The sequence below is a fragment of the Hippocampus zosterae genome, chromosome 5 (assembly GCF_025434085.1).
Source record: "Hippocampus zosterae strain Florida chromosome 5, ASM2543408v3, whole genome shotgun sequence".
Lineage (NCBI taxonomy): Eukaryota > Metazoa > Chordata > Actinopteri > Syngnathiformes > Syngnathidae > Hippocampus > Hippocampus zosterae.
The window spans coordinates 25,183,279-25,202,025 of NC_067455.1; the positions used below are offsets into that span (position 1 = coordinate 25,183,279).

The window sequence follows — 18,747 nt, forward strand, 5'->3', positions numbered from 1 at the left end:
TAAGACATACGGACACACGCTAAAAACACGTTTTTAAAAAGGCAATGGAAGCAAAACTGAGTTGGGTTGTACTTTATTTAGCCATTTTACAATGCACTCACGAGACTGGTACCTGCTAGGGGCGTGCCTTTAGCATCCTCTTACACACCCACCCTTCACTCATTGGCGACCGGTACCTGCTAGGGACGTGCCTTTCGCGTCCTCTTACACGCCCACCCTTCACTCACTGGCGGACTTCCGGAGCCTGTCGTCACTCGCGTCCGCCTTTTCTCTGTATAAACAGCGTGTCGGCCAGAAGTGCTCTCAGTCAGGCTTTGGAACTCGGCGCATACACTACACGCTCAATCATCTTCAGGAAGATTGTATGCAAGGGATGAATACCTATAAAACATACATTGTGGTATTGTTGCAAGAATGGATTTTTGATCTTGGGCCTCAGAGTATGTTTTGACCACAAACTTGCTTCATCTTGTGTTTGGGAGTAAAAGAAACATTCAGACAACTGCAATCCGTTTTTTCACTCTTATTAGTTCACAATATAACAGTACAATTGTTTTGTTTGTTTTTTATCCTCTCTTCCTCATTAACTCCTCCCCACCCTTGGATCTGAGATATACAGTACTTGAATGAACATGAACATTATCTTTTTTTTTTTAAGTTGCAATGTTTTCATTCACTGATTCGGTGCTTTGGATGCCATTGGGTCTCAGGCTACTATGAGGTCATACCACACGTGCGTGTATGTATGCACGCGTACAAGAACATGTGTCCCATCACACGCATACACACACACAGACATACTCACTCACTCACTCACTCACTCACTCACGCACACACACAAAATTGGAGTGGTATTGGCTAAATCTGAGACAAGTGCTTTGTCAACTCAAATCACGGATGCCCAGCAGACATCTCACACTTTCACCCAGGATTAGCAAATGATAGCTACATGTTCTTATAAAGATCAGAAACAACCAATTTCTCACATTCAAACACCATATTGTCCAAGAAAATGCAAATGATGTGAGCATAAAACAATGTAGCTAATTGAATGCTGATCTCCCTCTCACGTTGGCCCCTTGATCGCTTAGTCTTAGGCTAGTCTTGAGTTTGAGAGAAGGCGTCTGTTGAATATCGGACTACAACCTGCTGCGAAAGACCTCCAGAGTTGATAGCTAAGAAACATAAAACAGGTGCACGCACTCAGACACAGAAACTCTACAAAAGGGGATTTCTCAAAGTACCGCTGGCTCGGTGCTTCTCTTTCCAAACACTTACATACATGTGTAAAGGTGTGCAGTGAGCATCATTTGAGCCCCTGACTGCGAGTGGTAAAGCTAACAAAATTATGCAGAAGAGTGATGGGTTGTTGTTGTTGTCTACTTCCAAAACACTCTTTGTAGCACTGATTAAAATCTACTTTCTATTTTGCACATTACTGATCTCTCAGTCTTGTGCAATTGTGGCCAAAAGTTTAATAGTGATGTAAATGTTATGTTTCACAACCCACGACCAGAGACCAACCAACCAAACGCCAGCGAGCGTGAGGAAGCCGGTAAACCCATTTGACTCGTTAGAAACACCCAGCAGCAAGCCTACTGGACACATCACAAACTAGCATACAACCGGCTAGCAACGAGACCCGACAAAATGCCACCCAAACAGAAGCAAGACACAAAGCAGGAAGAGGATTCCCTGACCCTCACTCAAGTAAATGAATTACTCCAGCAACAAAAAGAACTTTTTACGGCGCTCTTGCAACAACAACAGGAAAATTTCAAAGGATTTGTCAAGATGATAATAGACTCAACAAACTCACGACTTGACACTTTTACCAGGGAAGTCCAAGAAATAAAAACCAGCATCAACTTTACCCAAAAAGAGGTAGACGACATTAAAAAAAATCTAATCTGTCAAACTGGCCATTCCAAAGACATGCAAACGGAATTCTACAAAGTATGTGACGGCATGCTTGTATTAACGGACAAGGTGGACTACTTGGAAGGACAGTCAAGAAGAAACAACTTAGTAATTGATGGAATTGAGGAAAAACCGGGAGAAACGTGGACTGAAACAGAGGAAAAAGTTCAAAAAATCCTTAAGGAGAAACTGCTGATACAGGGGCAAATTGAGGTGGAGAGAGCTCACCGCACAGGAAGACAAGACCCTGGAAGACCTCGACCAAGGCCAGTTGTGGTGAAATTTCTAAGATACAAGGACAGATCAAGGATCCTACAAAATGCAAAATATTTAAAAGGTTCCAACATCTACATTAACGAAGACTTTACAGATGCCGTACGACAAAAAAGAAAAGAGCTCCTCCCAAAATTAAAAGCTGCACGTGACAGAGGGGAAACTGCCTACTTAAGACATAACAAACTTATTGTCCACCCCCGCACCAGTACTCCAACACAACAGGCTCGAGTTCAACACCATCAAGCAGCATACTGAGAATTTTTCACCACCCGACAATAAAAACTCTGACCCTACTGAAGCAGGAAATTCACATACCCAAAAACATGGACTTCGAATCCTTTGATGACCCTTCCAACCCTTTGATGACCTCCAACCCTACTGACCACAAGACGTTTGACCCTGAGAACAACTTGGACCCGGACAATAACTTTTTCAAGACCGACCGACCGCGAGGCAGCCAGCGACGACCGACCGTGAGGGAGCCAGTGATGACCGCGAGGAAGCCAGCGACGATTGCAGGGAAGCCAGCGACCGTGAGGAAGCCTGGAGACAACCAGCCTGCGACCACCGTGAGAGAGCCAACGACGACCGCAAGGGAGCGAGAGACGACCGAGAGGAAACCAGCGACGACTGCAGGGGAGCCAGTGACCGCGAGGGAGCCGGGAGACGGCGAGCCTGAGGCAGCCGGGAGACAACCAGCCAGCGCGCGTGAGAGAGCCGGGAGGCAGCCAGCCGGCGAGCGTGAGGGAGTCGGCGACGACCGCGAGGGAGCCAGTGACCACGAGGGACCCAGTGATGACGGTGAGAGAGCGAGCGACGACAGCGAGGGAACCAACGACGGCCGTGAGGGAGCCATCGACGACCGTGTGGGAGCGGGAAATTCACATCCCAAAAACATGAACTTCCAACCCTTTGAAGATATTGACTATAAGCCATTCGATCCCGAGAACAATTTGGACCCAGACAATAACTTCTTCAACAACAAACAAAGGGTAACAAACTCTGACTATTACCTGGATGAACAATTCAACACTAATATAAAATTGGAAAATGCACTTTCGGTAATACACTTAAACAGTAGAAGTCTCTATAAAAACTTCACAAAAATTAAAGAATACCTGACTAAATTCAATAAATTTAAAATAATTGCCATATCAGAAACTTGGCTTGATGAAGATAAAACAACTGAAATGGAAATAGAAGGTTATGAAATGTTTGCAACTAATAGAGAAAACAAAAAAGGAGGGGGGGTTGCAATATATGTAGACAAAGCACTTAAATGCAGTAAAATCGAGAGATTGACAAACACAATAGAAAACCTAATGGAATGTCTAACCATTGAAATACACAATGAAAAGGCATCAAATATCATCATAAGTTGCATCTATAGGACACCAGGAACATGTATTGACACATTCAATAAAAAACTAACAGATATGCTCAGTTACTACAACGATAAGAAAACACGAATAATATGTGGTGACTTTAACATTGACTTATTAAACCCAAATAGACACAAAAAAACAACTGACTTCATAAATACTATGTACAGCAACAGCTTTTTCCCAGTAATCCTGAAACCTAGCAGAATAACAGTTGACACGGCCACATTAATAGATAACATATTTATAAATAAGATTGATCATAAAATGGAAAGTGGACTTCTCATTAATGACATAAGTGACCACCTGCCTGTTTTTGCAGTTTTTCATAATTATTTCGATAGAAAAGCTAAATCAACAACTTGTATAACAGAAATAAGACTAAGAACCCAACGTTCCATCGATGCCTTTAAGCAAGACCTAGAAAAACAAAACTGGACCGAGGTCTACTCAAACGAAGACCCAAATACAGCGTTTGAAGTATTTCAGTCTACCATAATCTTCTTATATGATAAACATTTTCCATTAACTAAAGTTTCCAAAAAGTATAAAGACCCAAGTAAGCCATGGATAACGAAAGGCATAGAAAACGCATGTAAAAAGAAAAACAATTTATATAAATTGTTTTTAAAATTCAGAACTGAAGAAGCAGAAAAAAAATATAAGACCTATAAAAATAAATTAGTAAATATTATAAGAACCAGTAAAAGAGATCATTATCATGCACTATTAGAGCAGAATAAAGGTAACACACAAGAAATATGGAAAGTACTTAACCAAGTAATCAGAAATAGTCCTAAAAAAATGGATTATCCAGAGTATTTTATCAAAGGCAAAAATACTATTTTGGAAAAAACTGCAGAAATAGCAACTGAATTTAATGAGTATTTTGTCAACATCGGCAGTAACCTAGCAAAACAAATTCCTGATCCAACAGACCTGTTTGAAGTGGATAGATACGTAGAAAAAAACTCCTCCACGATGTTCCTTACTGCAGTAAAACAAGAAGAAGTATCAAATATTATAAAAACTTTTAAAAATAAAAAGTCAACTGATTGCTTTAATATTGATATGACAATAATCAAGCAGATTATAGAATATGTAGTGCGACCTTTCACACACATATGCAACCTGTCATTCAAAGCTGGTATCTTTCCATCAAAAATGAAAATTGCTAAAGTTATTCCAATCTATAAAAGTGGAGAAAAACATCTGTTTACAAATTATAGACCAATATCACTACTACCACAATTTTAAAAAATATTAGAAAAACTATTTTCTCGCAGACTTGATAGTTTTATACAAAAGCATGCGCTGTTAAGTGAGAATCAATATGGCTTCAGGGAAAAACGGACCACCTCAATGGCATTTATGGAGTTTGTGGAAGCAATAGCCACTAATATAGACAACAAAGAATTTACTGTTGGGGTTTTCCTAGATCTAAAAAAAGCTTTTGACATAATAGATCACAGTATATTATTGAAAAAACTAGAAAGATATGGCATTAGAGGTGTAGCTTATAAATGGATAAAAAGTTATTTAGAAAACAGATATCAGTACGTGCAACTCAACAATAAAAAAACGAATCAACTGAAAATCACTCACGGAGTACCTCAGGGGTCAGTGCTTGGTCCAAAACTATTCATCTTATATATAAATGATATCTGCAAGGTCTCAAAACTATTTAAATGTGTCCTATTTGCTGATGATACAACTTTCTACTGTTCTGGAATAAATCTGAAACAGCTCCTGACAACCGTAGAAAACGAATTAAACAAATTAAAAAACTGGTTCGACAGAAATAAATTGTCACTTAACCTGAAAAAATCGAAGTCAATTGTTTTTGGCACAAGACCAATCAAACACCAAGCTAAAATTATGGTAAACTCAATTGAAATAGAAAGAGCGTATGAAACCAAGTTTCTCGGATTAGTAATAGACTCAAAACTATGTTGGAAACCACATATCGATAACGTAAAAAGAAAAATAGCCAAGACCGTAGGGATCCTCTGCAAAACCAAGGAAGTGCTAAATAAGAGATCCTTGTACACATTATACACTTCATTATTATTACCATACATGACCTACTGTGTGGAAATATGGGGAAATGCCTGCAAAACAAACACACTCCCTATTCTCAAACTACAAAAAAAAGCAATTCGAATTATTAATAGATCAAAATATACGGAACCCACAAATCCACTATTTATTAAATTAAATACGATGAAATTTTATGACCTGGTTGACTTTAAAATCGCCCAATTAATGTACAAAGCCCACAATAACCTGCTCTGCCAAAACATTCAGAAGTTTTTTGAAATTCGAGAAAGCAACTATGAATTAAGAGGTACCAACTTATTCAAAAAACTGAAAACAAGAACAAACATCAAGCAAAGAAGTGTATCTAGCAAAGGTGTTAATCTGTGGAACAATCTCGAAACGGACCTAAAAATGAGTAAATCGCATGCTGAGTTCAAAAACAAATTCAAAAAAATAGTACAAACAACCTACACCAATCAGAGTTAAAATGATAAATACTAAACATTAAATATAATGATAAATCAGAACTAAGTTGATAAATAGAGAAAGGTATTGCAATATCCATTATGAATACAAGAGAAAATTGACACAAGAGTGCCAGGGTGAGGATGTATATAATCTCGATACAAACCAAAAGTTGTGAAAATATCACGGTTAAGGGTAAAGTATGAGCCTTAATGGAGACTTCTTATTACTTTTTCTTTTCTGATTGATATAAAAATGATTTAGTAGATATAAACACATAACGGGGTAGGACTAGATAAGTTTTTTTACTTCATCCTACTCCCTTGAACATAATAACTGTGTTGAATGAAGACTGATTTCTTTCTTTTACTTTTTTATCTACCTTATTTTCTGTCAAATTATTACTGTATATGTTTTATGTTCAATAAACAAACCAAACCAAACCAAAACCAAAACTAGCTGTGCTGCTTTTGTCTTTTTGTGCTTGTTTCTTAAAATGCACCACATGTTTGTGTTGCTGCTCATTCCTTTGTGTTACTTTGTGTAAAACGTTCAAATGATCTACACCGTTATTTTAGTTGCCTAAATTCATAAGCTGCTGATGTTTTCATTATATGTTAACAAAGAGACAGCCATGGAGGGCCATTTATCTTCTCCCACTGGGTAAGCAGACATACTGTAAGTTATTACAGATATCAAGGATGGTGATTTGTCTTGGTTCAGAAGGGAGAGGGTTAGACAGCTAGCTTTTACCTGATGTGAAAAATCTGTTCAGGAACATACTGGACCATATCTCTTCAAGCCTTGCAACAAAGAGCCATAAGAACACGGCGGCAGTCATCTTGTCTCCCTTTTAAGAGGGAAGGTTTTAAGTTTCTTTTCTCTACGCAGAAGAAAAAAAATCTCTTACCATGCTGACACGTTTTGGCTGTAACTGAGACGAAGCCTTGAGTGACAAACATCAGGTCTGCAGAAACTGTTGATGATTTTTAGAGGAGGAGACTTAAGGCATATCTTTGTAGCTTGGCTTTTAAATAACATATTTATGTACTTTTATTTATATATACTGTATATATAACTTTATATATATATATATATATATATAGCGGCTGGATAGCTCAGTTGGTAAGGCATCGGTTTGGCATACGGGAGACGGTGGTTCGAATCCTGCTTGGGGCAAAAATGAGCACATAACACCATCCAGTGTGGGTCCTTGGGCAAGATCCTTCACGCTAATGCCTACCTCATACAATGATGAGAGACAATAAAACGAATGACATGCCGGCTCAGACGTCGCCCGGCCAAACAAGGTCTGCGTCAGGTGCTGGGGAACCAGAGCACCTTGATGAAAAATGGGCTACTGGAACAAAGCGGAGATGGGTGAGAGGCGATAACATGGCTCTGTTGGAATGCTACTACTCAAGCAACCCTAGTCAGAGGGGTTACATGCAGAGAATGTGGGCTAAATGGTTACTTCGAAACCCACAGTCACGGTTGACCACGAAACAACTAGTAGCTCAGTGTTCCAACATCCACAAACGGCAACTGCTGTCACAACTTGAGATTGATGAGGTACAACGGAGGTTCCATGGCGAAGGGCCCCAGGCTGCCAGATCAGAGGAAGAGGCCATACAAGAGATTGGGAGGCAAGCCCCATTGAATGCAGATGATGATATTGGGAGGCCAGCCCCAATGAATGAAATGCTGAGCGAGGCAGCAACTGACCTGAAAGCTAAGATCATGGCGAGAATGAAAGCTGGGTAACCTAGAAACCGATTACAACGGCTATGTGAAGTACCATCTGAAAGTCTCATAGAAAGTGTGAATGCAGCACTGAGGGCGATCCCTACCGTAACTATCACAGAAACCAATGAGCTGATATACGCTTCAGCATCAGTGATCCTGGAGACTCTGGGCTATAAGAGCAACCATGGAAGCCATGAGATACGTTACCCACCATGGAAAAGACGGTTGGAGGCTAAGATCAAGGCGGTCCGGAAAGATGTGAGTCAATTGACGGAGGCCCAGAGAGGTGTGATGAAAAGGCCGATACCCGAGAGGTACATCCAGATGACCATACCTGAAGCACTCGAAACTGCCAAACAAAGGCTCCAAGCCTTGTCCAGTCGCCTAAAGCGGTACACGAAAGAGAATGAGGGCAGACAAATAAACAGGCTGTTCGCAACACAACCTGCGAAAGTGTACGCTCAGTGGCAGGGTCCTAACAACAGAGCTGACCCACCAAGACTGGAAACTGAAAGGTACTGGAAAGGCATATGGGAGAAGGAGGTTGCACATAACAGCAGTGCACAATGGCTGGTGACCCTGAGAGAGGAGCACAGCAACCTCCCTGAACAGAACCCAGTTACCATAACAGTGGCAGACATACAGGAAAGAGTCTCAGATATGAAGAACTGGACAGCACCAGGCCCGGACATGGTCCACACCTACTGGCTAAAGAAACTCACAGCACTCCATGAGCGCCTAGCAGTACAAATGAACCAGCTGCTGAGGGATGGGACTCACCCAGAATGGCTAACCGAAGGGCGAACAATCCTGATCATGAAGGATCCCTCGAAGGGTGCAGTTCCATCCAACTATCGGCCAATAACCTGTCTCTCCACAACATGGAAGCTCATGTCAGGCATCATTGCGGCTAAGATAAGTGGGCACATGGATCAATACATGAGCGAAGCACAGAAGGGCATTGGTAGAGATACCAGAGGAGCCAAACATCAGCTCCTGGTTGACAGAACAGTCGCACAAGACTGCAGGTCCCGACGTACCAACCTGTGCACAGCTTGGATTGATTACAAGAAAGCCTATGACTCGATGCCACATACATGGATCACTGAATGCTTGGAGTTGTATAAGGTAAACAGGACCCTAAGAGCCTTCGTTGCGAACTCGATGAGGATGTGGAAAACCACACTTGAAGCCAATGGCAAGCCACTTACCCAAGTGTCCATCAAATGTGGCATATACCAAGGTGATGCACTCTCCCCACTGCTGTTCTGCATAGGACTGAACCCCCTAAGCCAAGTAATCACCAAGACAGGCTATGGATACCGCCTCAGAAATGGAGCTACGATCAGTCACCTCCTCTACATGGATGACATAAAGCTGTATGCTAAGAGCGAAAGGGACATAGATTCCCTGATCCACACAACCAGGATCTACAGCAGCGACATCGGGATGTCATTCGGGCTTGAGAAATGTAGTCGGATGGTGACTCAGAGAGGAAAGGTAGTCCGCACTGAAGGGGTCTCGCTCCCAGAAGGAACAATAGCAGACATTGAGGACAGCTACAAGTACCTTGGTATACCACAAGCCAATGGCAACCTCGAACTGGCAACAAGGAAAGCGGCTACGGCCAAATACCTCCAGCGAGTGAGGCAAGTCCTAAGAAGCCAGCTCAATGGCAAGAATAAGACCCGGGCAATAAACAGCTATGCCCTGCCAGTGATCAGATACCCTGCAGGAATAATAAGGTGGCCAAAGGAAGAGATTCAGACCACGGATGTTAAGACCCGAAAGCTCCTAACCATGCATGGAGGGTTCCATCCCAAATCCAGCACCCTGAGACTGTACGCAAGCCGAAAGGATGGAGGCCGGGGACTAGTGAGTGTGAGAGCCACTGCCCAGGATGAAACATCCAAGCTCCATGTATACATCAAGGAGAAGGCTCCAACGGATGACGTACTCAGAGAATGTCTCAGACAATTGGGAACAGAGGATGAGGTGCTGGAAGAGGGACCATCATGGGAGGACAAGCCCTACACATGATCTACCACCGGACCATAACTGAAGTGGTTGATCTCAAGAAGTCCTCTCAGTGGCTAGAGAGGGCTGGCCTGAAGGACAGCACAGAGGCACTCATCCTGGCTGCTCAGGAGCAGGCCTTGAGCACCAGAGCCATCGAGGCCCAGATATACCACACCAGACAAGACCCAAGGTGTAGGTTGTGCAAAGAGGCACCTGAGACGATCCAACACATAACTGCAGGGTGTAAGATGCTGGCAGGGAAAGCCTACATGGAACGCCATAACCAGGTGGCTGGCATAGTCTACCGAAACATCTGTGCAGAGTATGGACTGGACACCCCAAGGTCAAAATGGGAAACACCTCCGAAGGTGGTGGAGAATGACAGAGCGAAGATCCTGTGGGACTTCCAGATCCAGACTGACAAGATGGTAATGGCGAACCAACCAGATATCGTGATCATAGATAAAGGGCAGAGGAAAGCCGTTGTAGTGGATGTAGCGGTCCCAAGTGATGGAAACATCAGGAAGAAGGAACATGAGAAACTCGAGAAATACCAAGGGCTCAGAGAGGAGCTGGAGAGAGCCTGGAAGGTAAAGGTGACAGTCGTGCCTGTGGTGGTCGGAGCACTCGGGGCAGTAACCCCCAAACTAGATGAGTGGTTGCAACAGATCCCTGGAACAACATCGGACATCTCAGTCCAGAAATGTGCAGTGCTGGGAACAGCAAGGATACTGCGCAGAACCCTCAAGCTTCCTGGCCTCTGGTAGAGGACCCGAGCTGAATGAGGGACGGACACCACCCGAGGGGTGAGATGAGGATTTTTATTTTTTTATATACAGTATATATATATATATATATATATACATACAGCTGTCAGTTTAGTGCGTTTTTATTGGCATTAATTTAAATGAATTTTAACGGGACTACATTTTTTCTCGCGAGATTAACGCGACACACGGCACAAGCGGATGTTACGTTGCTCTATAAATAAACCAGAAAAGAAACAACAAGCGCGCTGCAGAAGTCCACGCCCATATCTGTTTTGCCAGCCACGGCAGCGTGAGACACCGAAAATGGATACTTAAAGAGTTTATGAATGGAAAGTTTACTAAGTTGCCAGATTGCTCCACTGACAAGACCAAAATTTACCTGTTCTTCTCTCTCTCTGTATCATACAGGTATACAATGTATGCCACTGACGCCATTGTTACTTGTTTGGAACTATTTTGTGTGGAGGGTTACAGTGTTCTGTGTCCATATAAATAGAGCGGGTGGAGCTTCTCTGTGTTGTCTGACAGTGACAGCGCGCTGCTGTGGTAGCGACCTAGCGAAAATAAAAAGTCTCCAGTGTAGTCATCGAACCAAGTGTAGTCAACCGAAATGAGGTCTACACAAACCGTAGAGAGACTTCCGCACAAGAAGGACCAACACAATCAACATAGCCTGACTGTGTTAGGGGGAGTGAACCCCCCCCCCCGCCCCCTTTCAGAAAGGTTTGCCCCAGCAGCATGGGGGAAGTGCGTGCGCTTTTTTGTACGGCGGGCAGTTTTGAATACAGCGGCACATAATGAACACTGGTGTCTGGTGTCTCGTTATTCTTCAACAAAAATACAGAAACAGACTGCTGTGTTCAAAGCAAACTTGAGAAAAACGAAGTATGCAACCATGGTTTAAATCCACTATAGGCTGAGTACTAGTTTACCTTAGATGTGCACTTTATAATGTTATATTCCTCTGTTTTGATTTCATAAAAAAAGCTGTTAAAGCAGCTGTTGTGTGACAAAATATTTTTTTTGCTGTTGATGGACAGTAATATTGTGTGAGAGATTATGTGTGAATAACTACTTCAAAAATTTCATGTAAAACTGAAAATCGAAATTGTTATTTCAGTAAATATTTGTATATGGCACAGAGAAAACTGATTCATGATTCCATGTTGATGAGAGCATTAAAATAGAACAAAAAATGTAAAAGGAAATTCAGAGATAAAAAAAATGTGTGAGTAACCACGATTAATTTTTTTAGTTCATTTGAGTTAATTATGATATATATATATATATATATATATATATATATATATATATATATATACACACACACACACACACACACACACACATACAGCGGCTGGCTAGCTCAGTCATCAATGATGAGAGACATTAAAACGCACACAAAAAATGGGCGACTGTAACAAAGCGGAGATTGGCGAGATGCGATAACATGGTTCTGTTGGAATGCTACGACTCAAGCAACCCTCGTCAGATGGGTTACATGGTTAAATGGTTACTTCGAAACCCACAGTCGACAACTAATAGCTCAGTGTCCCAACATTCACGAACGGCAACTGCTGTCACAACTTGAGATTGATGATGTACAACGCAGGTTCCATGGTTGAAGACACCGAAAACGGATAATTAAAGAGTTTATGAATGGAAAGTTCACTTTTAAAACGTTGCCAGATGGTTCCACTGACAAGACCAAACTTATAAAAACCAAAGTTATACAAAGAGTGTTATAAATTTGTATTCAGCATGATCACAGTGAGGAATTATTGTGGAAATCATGGTTACATTAAGTACCGTATTTTCCGCACTAAAAGACACACTGGATTATGAGGCGCACCTTCAATGAATGGCTATTTTGTAAATTTTGTTGACGCTTCACAGTATATGGCGATCTACAATGCATCCACCAGATGGTGCTACACTCTTTCCATTCAACTCGAGAGGCGTTCATGACCGCCTCTAAAAACAAAAATTTGAAATATAAAATTGAAAATAATGCATTAAAACAGAAACTCAACCGAGGAAATCACAAAGTAAATTCTATATCCTCCCTACAGAATGTATTTTGTGATTTCCTCACTTGATATTCTTTGTGGTTTCAATGAAGTAATAATTCATTTACGTTTTTCTGAGGTGGCCATGAACGTCTGCCTTCTCTTATTCTGTTCAACTTGAGAGGCGTTCATCACCACCTCCTAAAAACGCATTGGCATTTCCTTGATCATAGCACCATGACTACCACGATCAGATGTCAGTAGTCGTTATTGATTCCTTTGTTGTGTATTCACAAATGATGAAATCACAATATAAATTCTGCAGTGATGGCTATTGAATTTATTTTGTGATATCCTCGCTTGCTTTTCAGTTTTGATGTATTATTTTCAAATTTTATAGTTTCTTTAAAGTAATGATTAGTTAAAGTTTTTCAGAGGTGGTCTTGAAAGCATCTCGAGTCGAACGGAAGAAGGCACGACGTAACAGACAAAGACGTACCTGTATTTGTTGAGACCGTTTTAAAAAAATGAACACCACAGCTCTCCTTTTTTCGGAGCTGCAACACATACTTATTTCATAAAGCAGCAACACAGTTCACTGAGCCAACAGCAAGTTATAACATTGGAAGCATGTCTCCAGGAAGGAGCCATCTTGAAGTCGATGTATTACCATAATGACCATACAAAAGACTCACCGGATTTTAAGGAGCTCGGCGAGCTTTTAAGAAAATTGACTTTTTGGTGCGCCCTATTGTGTGGAAAATACGGTAATTAATTTTGTTGAGCAGGTTAATAGGCCAGGTGAAGGAGCCAAGGTGAAACAGCAGGAGCTAATATGGATGCAGGTCATATAGTCAAGTAAAATCAACAGTATTTATAGAGCACTTTCAAACAGCCATCGCTGCATACAAAGTGCTGTACATGGAGCAATTTAACAAGCACAATAAACAATAAGACAAATCGGTAATAAAGGCGGTAGAAAGCACCAAACAATAAAACCAAGAACAAATCTAAGTCATGCTGAGTCGAATGCCAAAGAATACAAGTGAGTTTTGAGGAGGGCTTTGAAGATGGGCAGCGAGGAGGCTTGCCGAATGTTCAGTGGGAGGTCATTCCAGAGAGAGTGACCAGCAACAGAAAAGGCTCAATCCCCTCTGAGCCTCAGTTTAGTTATTGGTACTTCTAATAATGTCTGGTCCACAGACGTGAGTCGCCGGGCAGGTGTGTAGGGGCGGATGAGCTCAGAGAGCTAAGGTGGCGCAAGATTATTCAGAGATTTGAAAACAAAGAGGAGGATCTTGAAAATAACTCTAAAATAAATGGGGAGCCAGTGAATGGATGCCAGAGTAATGTGCTCCATCTTACGAGTACCAGTCAAGAGGCGAGCAGCAGCATTCTGGACCAGCTGAAGGCGCTTAATGGAGGACTCCAAAGTAAAGGGCATTGCAGTAATCGAGCCGGGATGTGACAAAGGCATGAATTACTGTCTCAAAGTGGTCATGTGAGTGGAGAGGTTTTATTTTGGCCAGCTGTCTAAGGTGAAAGAAGCTGGATTTAACAACGGCACCAATTTGCCAATCGAGTTTGAAATCACTGTACAGTTTAAGGCCCAAGTTTGAGACTGTTGACTTAAGATAAGGAAACAGGGGGCCCAAGTCTACAGGATGGAATGTACAAGGGTCACTGGGACCAAACAATATCACCTCTGTCTTCTTTTCATTGAATTTCAAGAAATATTGTGCCATCCAGGTTTTGATTTCTTCCAGACAGGATAGGAGTGGCCTTAATGAGAAGGCGTCTTTCTTAGTGGGACATAGATCTGGCAGTCATCTGCATAGCAGTGGAAGGGAATACCATGTTTCCTTAAGATGGAACCCAATGGGAGCAGATACAGCGAGAACAGCAGAGGCCCCAGAATTGAGCCCTGGGGAACACCACATGACAGGGGAGCAGTCAGACTCAGAGCAGCCAAGGCTGACACAAAAGGTTCTGTCAGCTAGATAGGACCTAAACCACTCAAGAGCACTGCTGCCAATGGCCACCAAGTGCTGCAAACGAGTCAGCAGAATATTGTGATCCACTGTATCAAATGCTGCAGTTAAGTCCAATAAAACTAGACACACGTGGTCTCCAGAGTCGTTTGCCAGGAGGATGTCATTAGAAACGCATAACAGGGCTGACTCCGTGCTATGCATCGTCTTGAAACCTGACTGGAAGACCTCCAAGATGTTATGTTCATCCAAGAAAAGCTTCAACTGCATGTGCACCACTTTTTCCAGAATTTTGGAAATGGAGTTTGGAAATGGGCCTGAAACTTGACAGCCCATCTCTATCAATACCAGGTTTTTTGATCAAGGGTTGGACCACAGCATGTTTAAACTGTTGGGGAACTACACCAGAAGAGAGGCTGCTGTTGATGATATCCAAGACCGATGCGCCAACACTCGGGAGAACCTCCTGAAAGAAGTGCGGAGGAAGAGAGTCGCAAGGGGATCCAGATGGCTTCGTCTGGCGAACTACATCCTCCAAAAGCGCCAAGGACACAGTTTCAAAAGAATTTAGTACAGCTGAACATGGAACATGGACAGAGGGGTCAGATGCGGTATTTGAGACCGGAGTCCTAGCTGTAGAGACCTTATTAATGAAAAACTGAAGGAATCTGTTGCACATCTCGGGTAAAGAATCCGAGCAAGTAGGCAGAGGGGGTTTGAGTACAGAATCTATCGTTTTAAATAGTGCGCGTGGATTGTGACGGTTAGCTAGAATAAGGTCCAACAGATATTTTCTTTTGGCCTCTTTTACTGTGAGCTGCTAGTAACACCAGCAGTCTTTCCAAATTTGATAAGAGACATGCAATTTGTCTTTTTTCCACTTCCGTTCAGCTTTGCGACACCCCTGCCTAGCTGCGCGGGTAATGTCGTTAAACCATGGCTCGGGTTTAGGTTTTGGGAGCACAGTTTTTGAAGGAGCCACCAAATCCAGGATGGCATGGCATGACGAGTCGAACCAAGAGGTGAGTTCCTCTGTGTTAGACGAGGGTACACAAAGGTTATAAAGGCATCAGAGAAACGACTAACAGTGCGAGGGTTAAAAAATTGGCGTTTACAACTAGGAGCACCAGATTTCACAGCAGCATGCGATAAAACTATGTCAAATAAAACTGCCATGTGATCAGAAATCCCATTTTCAAGTACTTCCAGATTTGACACCGTGTAGACCATGAGCAAGGACAAGGTCTAAAATATTTCCTTGTTCATGTGTCGGGCTGGTCACATACTGCACAAAATTAAAAGAGTCGATAAGGTTTTTCCGGACAGCACACATGGATATTAAAATCCCCCATTAGGAGGATATGATCATATCTCAGCCTGATTTCCGCAAGAAAGGTTGAAAAGTCGCTTACAAAGGCTTTGTTGTATTTAGGAGGACGGTAAATGACAGCACAAAGCACCGGGAAAACACGACCAACTTCAAAGAAGGTTGCTTCAAAGACGGTGGCCGCTGTGGTGAATGTGCACCGTTTACATTTGAAATTGTTCTTAAAGATGCTCACCGTACCTCCACCACGGTCTGATGTCCTCGGGGTATCGAGGAAACCACAGTCAGGTGGCAACAATTCAATCAAAGCGTTGTAATCACCAGTACCTGCCCAAGTCTCCGTCAGACACAGAAAATCCAAGTCATTGGAAAGGAAATACTCCCTCAGAATATGGGTCTTGTTCGTCAGCGACCGGGCGTTTAACAACGCGATCCTTGTGGGAGTAGCAACGGGAGGGATTGCCTCTTTCGATCGCCGAGCCCGGGGGAATTCCCTCAAAAGCTTTCGCTGGATTCCTCCCTGCGAAAGGCGTGGAGGATAGAAATGCCGTGGCGCGTTGGGAGAGCCAACGACTGTTAGCAAGCACAAGGCGATGGAGTCGAGGGCACACCACGCCGGAGCGATCGAAGTGTGTCTCAGATCCCGTTTTAGCTTGACGAGCTGACCGCTATGTTTGCTGCGGCTACGGCGGCAGCGATTCTGTGAGGGAGCGAGCGAACGCGGAAGAGATCAGCCGGTAGGTTAGCCAAGAATGGAGTTAGCGTCTTCTCACCACTGTCTTGCCAAAACGAGGCCGAATCTCCGACGTGTTGTTGAATCAATAACAACAATTGGCGATCATAAACCAACCGATACGCTGTTAGGGAGGTAACAAGCACTGCGAAAAGTAAAAAAAACCCGAATTGGCAGGAGCGTCGCCAAACACACTGGCGCACAAGCGGCCATCTTGGGCTTATATATAAATGCAAAATGATCCAAAATGGCGCCAATGCTGCAGGCGCACACTAAAAAACGTTTGGGTACATCTGCAGTTACAGTAAAGGATTTATTCAGCTTGAACCCAAGTATGCCACAGATTTGAGGAAGGGTGTGAAAACTGGCAAGAAGCTCTATGTAGTTATGGCAACTTTTCCTGGTTAATGGCGTATGACAAGCCTTTGATCGACTTTCAGAAGCTGTAGCCACCACACAGAAAGTGGAAAAATATGTTGTGGCCAGGCAGTAAATGACTTGACAACCATCAGAAATAGCAGTTATCGACTCAAGGATTTTAAAATGCCTTGATCGCCAACAAAGTGAAGGAATTAAGATCAAGCCGTGTCCAAAAATAACACATTGATTACATAATTTATTTTTGGAACTTTTATGTAAATTTGAACTTCACATTCATAGATTTTTGCTAAATCTTTAAGTTTTTGATTTATGTTATGTGTGAAAAAGTAATAGCAGCTGCTGCCAAGCTGTTCCAATCGCAACCAAGCTGACAAACTATTTTGAACATTTCCAAGAAGCTTTCATCGGGGTTACGGTATGTGATACCATCTGTGGTGAAGAAATGGCCTTCATTAAAAGCAGAGGAGAAGGCCGTGAATAAACCCCTAGTTTTTGTGTGTGTGTGTGTGTGTGTGATAGAGAGAGAGAGAGAGAGAGAGAGACGTGTGAAGTCCAGGTGCTTGGCTGCAGCCCGAAAGAGTCATGCCCTTGACAGTAGTTGTTATTCCTAATAGCCTAACCGTTGTGGGTGAATTCAATTTTTTTTATTTTGTTGTTTTTCGTGAGGATCACGGGTTTAGATCATGGATGAGGGCTAGTTTACATAATTATAAATCAATTACAAATAATAATTTCTCCTGTAGAAAAATTATAAAGATATTTGCTCTGTGACTTCAAAAATTTTACTTCGACTAAACTACATTTCTGCTTTACTGAAATGGAATTGGAGTGCTGTTCATGGTCGAGCATTTTGTGCAAATGATGATATATGCAATAGTAAGTTTGCCATGACGTTTTTTCATTTTCATGTTTTATATTGGTAATCATTTACTCAGTCAACAAAATTTCTGAATTAACCAGTCCTGTAAGAAATAAGATTAAAAAAAACTTTATTTGTCCCACACTGGGGAAATTTGCAATCTACAGGAGCAGAATTGAAGGGGGTGGGGGGAGTAGAAAAGAAAAACAAAGTATTGCATGCACAAAATAAATGTTTCAGAAAAAAAAGAACTGTGCCCAAATGACCCCCAAAAAACTAGTATTCTGAATGCCTTATCCTTTGTTAGCATACTGAATTCATCAAGCATCATGTGCACATAATGTGCTCCAACAGTAAATGTCTCGATGACCAAGCTGAATACAAAAAATTGCACGGTTTACTTGTGCTTTCGCAAGTGCAATAATTTGTTCTGGGGATTTTGTCATCGGTACTTTACACTCACACTGAAAATGGATGCACTTCAGGACCACGAACACACAGTGGGAAAATCTCTAATACATACGTTTTATTAAGTACAAATGACATATTTGGCTCGGGGCTAGTCACTTGCATTTCAAGTTCAGGGTAAAGTAATTTAAACCATGAAGCCATGGGCCATTAAACTGGACTCAAAACCGCGGCAGAGCACCAGGTGGCCACTCTTATTTAATAATTTATTTCTAATTCTGCAAATGCTTTGCACATGTTTCACAAACTACATACTTTCCTGCTGGATGGTGCAACAGAATCAGAATGGTAATTTAAGGGGACCTGGGATGGAAAATTGTCATGTTAATATTTGCATTCATTTGCATCCCGCCATCCATCA

At 42.2% G+C, this 18,747-nt stretch overlaps 1 protein-coding gene across 1 annotated transcript; it reads left to right on the top strand.

The window, feature by feature from the left end:
* The first annotated feature begins 1,613 nt into the window (after positions 1–1,613).
* LOC127600263 (uncharacterized) lies at positions 1,614–5,881 on the top strand. The gene is made up of 2 exons (XM_052064701.1): positions 1,614–3,899; positions 4,125–5,881. Exons 1-2 carry the CDS (start codon positions 2,520–2,522, stop codon positions 4,833–4,835), a joined length of 2,091 nt encoding a protein of 696 aa, XP_051920661.1. The 5' UTR covers positions 1,614–2,519; the 3' UTR covers positions 4,836–5,881.
* Positions 5,882–18,747: the final 12,866 nt, after the last annotated feature.

Excerpts from the sequence above, each read along its gene's own strand:
- LOC127600263 (XM_052064701.1), top strand. The coding sequence starts at position 2,520 with ATGGACTTCGAATCCTTTGATGACCCTTCCAACCCTTTGATGACCTCC. Across the intron at positions 3,900-4,124 it reads ACCACCTGCCTGTTTTTGCA|TATAAAGACCCAAGTAAGCC; the intron begins GTTTTTCATAAT and ends GTTTCCAAAAAG.